At 39.2% G+C, this 12,586-nt stretch overlaps 1 protein-coding gene across 14 annotated transcripts in view; it reads right to left on the bottom strand.

Annotated features, from left to right (window-relative positions):
• Positions 1 to 12,586, bottom strand: part of CPNE4 (copine 4) — a 280,684-nt gene that overhangs the window by 181,998 nt on the left and 86,100 nt on the right. For 11 of the 14 annotated variants that reach the window (XM_063407749.1, XM_063407773.1, XM_063407757.1 and 8 more), the window contains one exon: positions 5,914 to 6,063. The exons of 2 other annotated variants lie outside the window; for them this stretch is intronic. In XM_063407749.1, the coding sequence (XP_063263819.1) occupies positions 5,914 to 5,971 (58 nt within the window). In that variant the 5' untranslated portion in view covers positions 5,972 to 6,063. Of the gene's footprint in view, positions 1 to 5,913; positions 6,064 to 7,847; positions 7,939 to 12,586 lie in introns of those variants that run through there. One more of the 14 variants, XM_063407823.1, reaches the window with a different exon arrangement.

Raw genomic sequence — 12,586 nt, 5'->3', positions numbered from 1 at the left:
TCTAGGGTCTTTATCTTTAGAGATATCCAAAACTTGTCTGGACACGGCCCCGAGCAACCTACTTCGAGCACAGGCTTAGAATAGATGATCTGCAGAGGTCCTTTCCATCCTCTTCTGCTCTGACACTAATCAGCAAACAATCAAATTATAAACTTTTTAGGGTACAGATTCTCTCTGTGATATGTTATTGAATTAAATGATTATTTGGGTCCCCTGGCTCCAAAGCCACACAGAAAATCAAAACATATACATGAGCCCAGCATTTCTGGTACAAAGTAATGCTACAAAGGCACCCATGTGTAGGTATTTCATTAAAAGCAACAGCACAAGAGTTCAGAAAGCTGTGCCTGCCTAGATTACTGGATTACAATGTAAATCAGTACTACACATTTGACAGCTACATCTTTCTCTATTCAGGGGGACTAAATGGCTTAAAAACGTTCAGGTGTCTAGTGCCTGCAGAAGTAAGGATCTTTGTGGCACAGAACACAACCAGTACATGCTTCTCTCTGGGAGATAAAAGACTTGAATTCAGCTCACACAACCAGATCCAACTCATTACAAAATGGTGATCCACATAACCTCACCACAAACTCATAACCAGGCTCCTTAGATTCACCATGAAATAAATCTAAGATGCAATCTGAATTCAGATTTCAAGTTTACTCCTTTGCCTGCAGTGTCATTTTGCCCTCCTACGCACACAATGTCCAAAATGTTTTTCTGCAAGTTATCTGGGTGAAAAATGAAGAGATTGCTCCCTACAGCAATCTTCTTCCCTACCTTGGGAAGAATCAGGAAAACATTCACTCTCAGCCTCACCTTCAGTTCAGGTAATAAGTGAGCAGCAAATGAGAAAGATGCTGAGATTTAAAGCAGTAATCAGTGTGCTTTGCATTTAGAGAAAGGTCTTGCTATTTAGAAACCTGCACTCCAGACCAAACCGCACACAAATGAATTTGGGGGTTGCAGGTTTCTCATCACTATAGAGTGAGAGCTGTGTCTGAATTATTTTACTGGCACTTTGGTCATGAAATGAAAATGAGCTAATAGCATCTGTCTGCTTCTACAGAAGTAAACAGCAAGAACCTGCTCCTGGAAAGGTAAATTATGTTTGCAGTATGTGCACATGGTGGGAAATACTAATAGTAGAGCTACATGAAATAAGAGCTGTGAAGAAGTGTCTCCAAGAGAGAGCAGCCCTAAAAGCACTGGATGTTGTGACACTAACTGCTCCCTACGTAGTCACACTTCTATATGGGAGAGACATTTAGTATTCAAAACACATGAACAGCTTAACTCTCTAGACAGAAAGCTTTGTACCTACAGTTTCTGGATCTTCCAGGGTTTAAAGCCTAAGAAAAGGAAGTATGAAAACCAAGTCTACACTTAGAAGCTTAAAATGAATAAAACTCAGATCAAATTAAACAAAATACAGTAAGAACAAGATTTATAGAAAAGGCTGAAATTATGTTGGGTGTTCAGGTAGAAGAGTTTTTAAAAGTTCCTCTGTTTAGTAACTTGTTCAGCTCCAGCAGAATGTAGGCCATGGATCCCTTCAGGGAATGATAGTAATTGAGATAAGTAATTATTTTTCTTTAAGAAATTTTTGTAATTGGGAATTCCCAGTCTCTAATAATTATTGTATCAGATGTTGGCACCAAGGCTTTCTTGGCTGTGAAAAGCAAATCCATTCCTTCTCATTCAGCTGTAAATAAGTTTTGTACAAATGAGGAAAGGTGGGAATTCATCAGGAGTTCCTGATTCAGCAAGTTCATTAAATTAGTATTCCATGTGCTTAATTAGGAGCTCATTAAGACACCTAGCTTGCCCAGGTCTGAACAGAGACCCCAGCATGATACGGAAAGCAGAATTACCTTTATTATGATATGTATTAAGGTTTTTTCATTATGTCTAATCTTTATTGTTGCTCTGGCCATTGCCTTGGCCTTTCTTTGTAAACCGCTCATGAACAAGCAGTGCTATCTTAAAACAGTCATGCAATTATCTTTGGACCACGTTCCTATGCTCCTGGTTTTCAGCCATATCTCAAATCACTGCATAAGACTCTTTGTCTGTTGGCATTTAAAAATTATCCTGGTCAACATCAATTATATTATAAATTGCTACAGAAGTTTAAATGATCATAGATAATATAGACAAAATGCAAGCTGCCAAAATTAATTTGAATATGAATTATTACATAATGAAAAGTCAATAGGTTAGCTAGACCCCTTCCACAGGATAGTCTGTGCAATTAAAAATACAATTTTTCCTCCTTCAGTTTGATTATCTGACAACTATTAAAGAAGATTTATTTAAAGTTACACCTGAGTTTGATAAAGGCCTTTGAAAAATGAGCAATAAACTCAGTAAGAAAGGGGGACCTGAAGAATCCACAGCAATGCTATTGTGAACAATGAGACAGATCTGATAATGCAAGTAATCTATTTGGACAGAAGGGGAGAAGGTTCGGAACAAAGTGCCAGCAGTGTAAATGGAAATATACACACACTGACAATTCAAAGGGACTCATTACCATAGAACCAGCTGTCTGAATTATAAGGGGAAAGGGAAAGACACTGAAAAGAAATTGAGACATGTAATGCATAACAAAACACTGTACAAAAGTGTGCTGCACCCATACAATTTACCCCATTTCAGTTAAGAGACAGAACATCCGCACGGTAACTGGAGCACTGGGAGATGCTGGAGTGTGCCCAGTTCTGGATGCTCTGAGTGGCTCCCACTGAACTCAGACTCAGTGCAATGCAAAGCACCTGTAAGAGTCAGTGCTAACATACATATATTTTATTATCTTCCACTGGAAGAGCAAATCTAGGATTCACCCTAGCTCCTTTAGCATGTAGCTAATGCCATCAGTCACCTCTTACTTCACAGAGTTCCCACTGTCTTCCTTCTTGCAATGCTGTAAAATATGCGGGAGAAGAGAAATCAAAAACTCACTAATACAAAAAACAGAAGACTGAACAAATACAAGTTCAAAATAACCTTCCTAGGGACAAATGTAGATAACTCCCCTACCAGAAAGCAGACTTGATGCTTTTTACTGGAGAAGCAGTGGAAGGTTTTTTTTCACAGAGCTAACCAAAGTCTGGTTCATTTACCTTCACTGGATTTGTACCAGTAATAAGGAGGCTGCCTCTCCTCCAGCAAGGCTGGCTCTCAAGCTGGCTACAGAGGGTGTGTATTTGGTCTTGTTTATAAAATGACACATTCTAAGACAGTGTGTTGGTTTAATGGGATAACAGAATGTATTTTATTTGGAACAGTGTAGAAGCTAGAGAGAAAACAGACTGGCTCATCTATATGCTGACACACCATTACACACACAATTGTCCTCTTAGCCAGTCTTGTTTCCTCAAATATGCCCATCCAAAGCCTTCACTTGCAACTCAATACTGTCAAGCAAAAACATTAAATGGTCTCAATGTTCCACTTCCAAATCATGAAAATGACATATTTTACCTTAGAAAACATTAACGAAAGTGGGTTTGTTCTTGATTTCATTTCTATTTGCAAAGCAATTAGAACTGATATTCTACAGCCCTTTCTCACCATTATAAAAGTTAAAAATGCATTTAAAAAGCAATAGAAAGAAATGCCAGCAAAGTTCACACTGACTCCCGGTGCTGATGATTTATAAGCAGGACTGAATAACATGAAACCCCAGCAAAATTCGGGCTTCCACAAGTAGATGATTTGCCTGCTGGTTTAGATATTGGTTCTCAGAGTCTGGCTTGAGTCTGTGCTGCTCTTGAGAGAATACCTGAAGCATAGGCAGCTGTAAGAGCAGGGATTAAGGAAAAGCTCAGGACCATTGATTCAACTTCAGACACCACACTGAGCAGTTACACACACACAAAAGATCCAAACCTACAATGTGCAAGCAGTTTGCTAATATAAGTGACATGTAAGCCTAGTAAATCAGAGAAATGTAATTGAATCTCTCTAATCAACAATTTCAAAGCTACTACCATGTGATACTTATTTGACTGCTTATCACTAAAAGTCATTACGATTTTCTTAGGTCATTTTAGTTTGCTGCTTGCACTAAGTGAGATATCAAATGAAACACAGGAACAAAAGTATATTCACTAGAGGATATGTCTTTGCTGCTTTTTTAAAAGTAGTTCTCCCAGTTAAGTATTAGAAGGAAAATAAAAGTGTCTTAGCAAGAAACAAAGCTTTACAACACAGTTAGTTATCCAAGAATCTTAAATAATTGGGTATTTTGCTATACTTCAAAGAAAGATAAGCCTAGAACAAAATCAAATAATCCCAGCGCTCTAAGGTGTAGCAGTCAAAATTCTGATATCATATAAATCCAACTGAGAACCTTCAGAACATGTTTGAGGCAAAATAATTCTTGAAATAATTAGACAATTCTGAACAACAAGATAGATGTATACTCTACTATGTTTATCCTTGCCTTATCATCTGCACTTGCATAAAATACATTTGAAATAAAAATTAACTTTATCCACCCTAAAAAGGCATACTATCTATCAGTTGGAGGAGAATCACAGAACTGTTTACGTTGAAAAGACCTCTAAGATCGAGTCCAGCCATTAATCCAGCACTGCCAAGTCCATCACTAATCCATGTCCCTAAGCACCACATCTACACATCTTTTAAGTGTCTGCAAGGATGCTGAATCAACCACTTCCCTGGGCAGCCTGTTCCAGTGCTTTACAACACTCTTGGTGAAGAATTTTTCTCCTAATATCCATTCTAAACCTCCCCTAGTGCAACTTGAGGCCACTTCCTCTTGTATGGCTTGGGAATGAAGCAGCAAGTTGTGTTCCTCAGCTACACTCAATTACTCCAGAGTATGCACATAAACACATGTAATGCCTGGAAGAGCTAATCCATTTACAGATGTAACATATTGCAAACTGCTAATTTTCCTCAACAGATGGCTACAGTGGCTCTTCCCGCAGCACGAAAATGATTCTACAAGAGAAGCTGCTTCCTGCTCCTGATCCAAAGACAGGCAGATCAAGAAGAGCGGTGAGGAAGGACATCCCATTTACTGTTTAGTTATTGCATTTGCAATAGAACCAGAAGGTACACCTGTAAGTTAGCTCAGGGTTTCCTAGCAGTGTGAGAAAAACTGAATTTATTGATTACACAGGAGCCACGTCGAGCCCAAACCTGGGACAGAATTTTAAAGTCAAGTTGCTCTGTCAGGTAGGGCAGGAGGAAAAGAACAAGAGAAATTGATAGTGCTGCAGGCAGTTGCTCTCTCACTTCATAATTGCTCCCCCAACATGCTTGATCCCTTCCTCAGCAACAAGCAATACTCCTATGGCTTCCCAGGACTCTGACAGACAAGGAGCAACCTGCCCACCCTCAGGGGGTTTCTGAGTAATGAACACCTTTACCTGATTGCTGGAGCCAGTCCCAAGTTCATTCCCTCTGCAACAGAGGTTCAGGGACAACACACTGGGGTTCTACCACCAGTTAGTTAGACCCTGAGCCTTTCTTGCCTTCTTGTCATTTACTTACTTTCTATTTTCTTTCCAAAATCCTTGATCAAATATTTGAAGAGTCACCCATGAGACTTAGGCCAAGCACAAATTGCCACTGTCTCAGCTAAAATCAGCAAGGAATACGATCACATTGTAGCTCCAACTGCAGGCACGAGAAGAGCCATGACAGGCAAATTATATTTATATGGAGAGTGTTAATTTCTTTCCTAGTTTAATTTCTACTACCTTATTCTTACTTTCCTCTAGGAAGTTATATCCTACTCCATATTGGGAGTGCTTTGCAATCACAGTACCACCAATACCATGATAGACTCAGTCTCTGAATAAGCCAGTAGCTATTTTTGGTATCAAATTGATTCAAAAAGAATTGCAGCATGCTGTCAGTAAAAAGTCCTACCAGTGCCAAATGTACCGCTGGTGCCAGTGCCGTGCCACTCCTCTGCTGGTGTGTCCATGCTTCCCAGGATCTGAGCTCTACTGGGCTACCAAAGATGGGTCCTAACGCGTCAGGACACAGCGCAGCCTCACAGAGATCCTAACCTGGGCCCTGGAAGCAACAAAGCTTTGTCAGCAATGTTATAGCAGACCTACTTCCTTCTGACACAGTGCCAAGACTTTGGCTAAATAACACTTTCAAAAACAAGCTCTAGAAATCCAAGCCACCAAGAATTTTCAAGTGTTTCTCTCCCTTGGGAATTCTTGAGGTGTGAGAAATATCCATGTTGTCAACCAGTAATAAAGATGAGAAAGTAATACAGTAATAAAGATGAGAAGCGAGATACTTGGAATGTCTTTTATAAAACTTTGTCTGACGTGAGGTTGTCCCTCAAGCACTTCTAAAAGGAACCTATGAGTACACACAAGAGTCAGATTTTCCTTTTGAAATCTGCAAGTCCCCATCAGTCTTTGTTAGCATATACTGACAAGAAAAGAGCAAAACAAAAATTCAGCTCTTACAGTGATTACAGAATCAGAGGTAGAGGGAAGGGGTTCTCAGTTTCTAAAATGATGCACGCAAAAAAATGAACTCACATAATCAGTATTGATGGAAGTCCTACTGCCAACTGCTACACAAAAAAACACTGGAACACCTGCTGGTCTTGACACCGCTGCCTGGTAGGGGAACACTTCATGAAATTCACACAAGGCAAGCAACACCCCTGAGATTTAGGCACATATTGCACAGGACTTCACCTACATTTATCTGTCCCTAAAGGACAACTTTATACAAAGTGCAATAAAGTCCATGAACAACCCACTGCTAACAGAGAGAAAGGAATGTCTATAAGCAAGCAGTGATGGCATTCATGGGAGAAGAGACAAGAGGCTGATAATAAAGTCTCAGACAATGTTTCCACTTCACAAATGCAATCTCTATGGTCAATTATCTATGACATAGTTCTGTATGAATTGGGAGTTGAAAGTTATTTCCAAGCTTTCTCTCCAGACCCGTGAAACTCTTAATTCCTTCCCTCACCTGCCCTCTGCTGAGTATGATTGCTCTTCAAACAGAAATTTTTCTACTCTGTTACAATGTGTGCTGAAAGACAGTTGCAAAGCATCAGAGACATAAGGGATGGTAAGGTAGAGTCACCATGATATTTTCTAAGAGCACAGAGGAGTAGAACTAGCCTCAATAGATATCCCATCATGCCAAAAAGGAGTGCTGGTAACTAAACTCAAATACTGGTCCCAAATATTCCTGAGAGATGCCAAAAAATTTAGAACATGCTAAAACCTGATTGTTGCTCAGAGCACAAAGCAATGTCTTCCTTGTTCAAGTATTTATATCTCTGTTCACTCTGAATGGATAGCCATGGGCACCTCTATACCTACATATACTGGGAATTAGGAAAATGGATGTTTTTTGGTTACTGCATGAAGACAGTAACCAAACTGCAACTGTACCAACAAATAACATTCAAATCAATCTTTGAATTCCTCAGTCATACACAAGGCATTTCCCATGTACTGTGTGTTTATCTACGTCTTATTCCTGATCTGCACTGATCCAGTGCAAATAGATCCAATGGTCAGAAATATTTTCAGTAACTTAAACAGAATTATCATTTTATAACTTCATATAATTACTGGTCTAATATACAAGTATAGGGTAACTCCAAAATGAACAGATTTAAAAGGCCTTCATCAGTATGGAATCCAAGATCTCTATTTTTGTTCCACTTAACTAGTAGAAGATTTAGTTTCTATTTTCTTCTCTAATGTCAGCAACTGCCTTAGGTAAAGGTGCTTGGAGAGGAAAAGAACAAGTAAAAACCCCATACAAATTAATACTAGAGAACATGGGTTATAGTAAATGCATGTCCTCACCAATCAGCCCACCCAATGCATGTCATCAAAATCTCAGTGACAGATGCCTTTGTAACTTCTTTATGGTATCAAATCCACCCTTGGATACCTGTGGAAAAGATGTACATAAAATTTCTAAAACATTTTGAAAAGACATGCACTTTTACAAGAATTTCACTGTTTCAGTCATAAGCACTCTTTTCCAATTACAAAGATTACAGCAATCCAGATCTGACCCAGTGAATGATGGATGACACTCTTTATGCTCCGGAGTCAACATGTAAATTTTTTCTATAATTCTACCCTCCACAAAAATTGAGTTATACAATAATGAGGTTCCTGACGGCTGATGCATTAAGTCTGTAATGAGATTGAATGCACAGTCACACCATTTAGTGTTTTCAATTGCTTCAACTTCAGAGTAAATACATCAACAAAGGCCAAGCTGGGATATTAAGTGTAGAGCAGTACATCATAATAAGATGTTAACTTGCTGATGTTACATGAAAATTATTTCCATATTTCACTGAAGAATTATTCAAGTTATTCACTAGTGTAATATGTTATTAAATGAAGCACATAGAGGCATCTTAAACATTGCCTTAATTGAAGGTAGGAATAACACAGGCAAATATTCAATACTTGCTGTAGGAAAATGCCACTTCTTCTCATGAGATTTTTACCATAAGTTAGAAAGCCTGATATGAATTACATTTCCTATCTGTGCTGGCTCTTAATTTTACCTTTTACAAGAACATGAGCATTTTACAACATTCTAAGAACTATTTCAGTCAAATGACTACTGCAGCATTTCTTATTTAGCTACTTCCAAGTGTGAAGTTTCAGCTTGTTTTTTCCATTCCTCCTCCTTTTTGGCCTCTGAGCAGCCATGTTCTTCCCATCTATGGTAAGTAACCTATGACCATTTTAGACTTCTGCCAAGATTATGCTTTCAAGTGAAATAGGTTGCCCAAGAAAATTTTAAGATCAGTTTGAATATACCTGTGTGGAGGCCCAGGGACCTGCTACCAGGAAAGATACCCTTTTGTTTAGGGTGAGAAAAACCTTCCTCCCATCAGCCTTTGCAGCCACATGTTAATAATTTTTAGGCTTTTTGTTCTATTGGTTTGCTAAGTTTATACCAACCTCTTCAGCCCATGTTCACCCATCCTAGAATGCTCTTTCTTCCCTTGAACCCCACTGGGTTAACTTCACTGCAGTGTCCCACCCCTGTAACCCTATTTGTCCCCCCAGTTCATATTTACCCCTCTGCACCATTTTTTCCCATCCCTATTGGACCCTGACCCTCAAGGACCACCCCTTTATCTGCTACATAACCCTGGATCCTTGGCACAGATCACTCTCAGCGACACGCAGCAGCACAATGCTACATACACCTACATCATGTTTTCCAGTGATACCACAAAGGAGCTCTTCAATTCTCAGTCACTTCGACATCTGACAAGTGCTGCAGTCAAATTGCACTGAGTCTTCAGTACAGTTAATGCAGGCCAATTGTCTAATAAGAGTAGTTTAGGTTGAGAGGGATATCCGGGAATTTCTAGTTCCCATCCTTAGCTCAAAGCAGATCTGGTTCAGGTGAGTTCTGGCAGTCTCCAACATGGAAGATCCCACTGCCTCTCTGGGCCTCTCGTGCAGCATTTGACCACCATCCCTGATAACAATTTATTGTTAATTTTCCTTGTTACAGCTTATGCCTGCTGCCAAACATCCTACCACTGTACCTCCAAGAAAACCCTGGCTGCATCTTCTCAGATGGCAGCAGTAAGGTCACATTCCCTTAGCCTTCTCCTTGTAACACTGAACAAATAATTTAGGACTAAAAAGGAAAAAGATCTCTGCAATTTCCTGCATGTTATGGGCAGAAGACAGTGTGTAGAAGACCATAGTTACACTAAAAAAGCAGTGTTTTCCAACTGGGACCTGCATCCATACCTGGCTTTTCAGAAAGCCATTTGCAATGACAACTTTGGCTGGTCAAACTCTACCAAAAAAAAAATGCAAGCTCTCGAACACTTCACTTACACATTGCCTACAGAGTAACTATTAATACAGAGACAAGCATCTTTTATGGGGGTGTCGTACTTCCCATGCAGTTCTTCAAGGGACACTCAAGAAAGGTTATACAAATTATTGTAAGTTTAGTCTGGTTGTTATAGTGATGTTTCAGAGCAAAAAGGTGGTTTAACAGTGATAATAAAAAGGGAGGATTGTTTAAAACCTTATCTTTCACTCCTTGGTATTTTGAATTCCTGAATAAGTCCTTTCAGTCCTTTCAACACATTTTGAACTCAGACAAATGGCTTTTAAGATTTTTTGCCCCCTCAGAACTTTGTTCAATCAAAGATTATACTGAGAAAATTAAACAATTAAAGTTGCTTTTACTTCCTGATTGTTCAAAATTAGTTCTAATTTCTGTTTGACATAGTTTCAAATTAAAGCCATAATTAAAATTGCTGTGCAATTTAAAGGGTACTAACCTTTTTTGTTTCCTCAGCTTATCTATCTGCTGTCCAGTACAATTAGTACTTCTTATTATTGAAATGTAGCAGTCTGCTAGAAAAGCTTTTGTCTAAGCTTCAACCTGCTGTCCAAAATGAAATCACTTCAAATCTGCCCATTACATGAAATTGTCTAGGAAAATTAAAAGTAGTTTGGTGACAAACTTACTGAAACAGACTCTGATAAAGCCTCTTAAGTTTCTTATCAATATAATGGGTTTTTTAATTGCCACAGAGATTGCAATTTTTAACTTTGCTGGATTTTGTGTTTTCTATTGGATGCTGTCCTTGCCTTTCCCCAGTAGTTAAAGCAATGACCAAAGAAATAGCTCAGAGAAGCAGCTGTATTTTCTATTGCCTTATTTTCAATATTCTCATCTTCAATTTTTTATCTTTAAAAATTGCTTCATGTTTTGTACTTTTCAAAACAATAGCCTCAAACTCCTCTAACACTAAGATAAAAGCTCCAAGACATCAAAACCTAATTTTGTTGTCCCCATCTACAAACAGAGAATACTGTCCTTAGAATTAGACAGAGGATCACACAAAAGTTTTCTGTCAAAGAACAAAACAGAAAATGTTACCTCAAAAACAGCTTTAAGTAAGTAAAAAAAAAAGTTCCGATTATGCTTTTTAGTCTAGCAAAGGTTAAAGGTCACAAAATCATCTTTTTGAATCTGGCTGCATGAAAACTCAAAATATTTTGCCCAAATATAACTCCATTTCTCACCCACTACTGAGGCATTTTGATTTTTGCCATTTTATTTAAGCTGTGCTATTTGCAGTGGTGTGTTTCAGGAAATGATCACTCTTAATTTACAATGACCTAACGTCAAGGAACCCTTGGTATTGTCCCTCAAGCACCTACAGGCTAAAAACTCCTAAGCTGACACAGCATAAAGCCCAAGTGGGAGGAACTCATCACTGTTCTGTCACTCCAATGTCCTCTTCATTTACAGTAAAATACACAATAGCATGTACAAATACCAAACAAATGTGTAAAACTGCATTGTTGACCTAACAGCCAGAAGTCAGCCAGCTTCCATGAGAGCAAACCCAACTCTTCACAGGAAGGAAGAAACAATTTCAATCTAGCCTGGCTTAGCCAGTTGTCTGACGTGATCTTACCCAATACTAAGCTGGCAAGTACTTGTTACCGTTGTGTCACCGAAATCAGGACCTGACATCAGGAGAAACTGAGCACTTCTTCGCATTTGATGTGCTTTGTTCTAAGAGGGGGAAAGAGACTTCCCAAAGAGTAAGCTGATTGAAACTACCCCAATGAGAATGCCAAACTGCACCTCAGCTTCTCTGTGTCTTCCAACCTCTGTGTCCAAGGACCTGACATTTCCAAACAGAAAATAACTCAAAGACCACACTGTTCCTCACTTTTTCTATCTGTTAATAGGGATGGAGTGTCCTGTTTCTGTCCTGGTCTGACGCTGTTGGAAGACTAGGCTGAGGAAACCACTGATGGATGCTACACTTGGTTGTGTCATTCCAATCTCTGCCCTTTCTAGTTGTAAGCTTTATGCTTTATTTTCCTTTACCACTCATCTCCAATGTCCCATCACGCACAGCTGTCACTCAAGGTCAAACCATACAGAGACAGGTGAATCCCTCAGATAATTAAGTTTTGGCTTCATTTAGCACTATGACATTCAGAATTCAAACATTTAACTAACGCAATTTGGTGGAAAGGGTGTGGAAAACAAGAGAGACATATTAGTTGGTGGTTTGTTGCACTACAAAACTATTAGCACTCACTTGTGCCTGTCCAGTTCATTCCATGCACTGCTCAGATAAGCTCACAAATGCCCATATATCTCTGTCTGATTACAGGCAGACCACAAATACCCCTGTAAATACCACATTTACCACTGACCCAGAGAGAGGAAGCAGCACCTCTGGCCAGCTGTCTCCCTACTGATCATGGGGAGTCAAGACAGGCATCTGTCCTACAACCTACATTTTAAAATAAGGGAAAACATCAGGTGGAAGGCCAGCTCCACATTGTCCTTCATGCAGTCTGTGCTTACCAAAACAACCTGCAGGATTTCCTGTACTTGTCCACCTTAGATGAGCAAATTTTTAGGTACAAATTACTGCACTGGATCCTACTTCACTAATTCCAGTTCAAAACACAGTCTTCACACAAAGTAATGCAGGTCATTAATCAACCTGTTGCCTGAGAGACTCAGAGATGACCTCCAAGTAATCACAAGATAGACAACGACT

The sequence above is a fragment of the Prinia subflava genome, chromosome 1 (assembly GCF_021018805.1).
Source record: "Prinia subflava isolate CZ2003 ecotype Zambia chromosome 1, Cam_Psub_1.2, whole genome shotgun sequence".
NCBI classification, from domain to species: Eukaryota; Metazoa; Chordata; class Aves; order Passeriformes; family Cisticolidae; genus Prinia; species Prinia subflava.
Note: the sequence above shows the minus strand (reverse complement) of the source record. Positions and strands in the feature narration are given on the sequence as shown.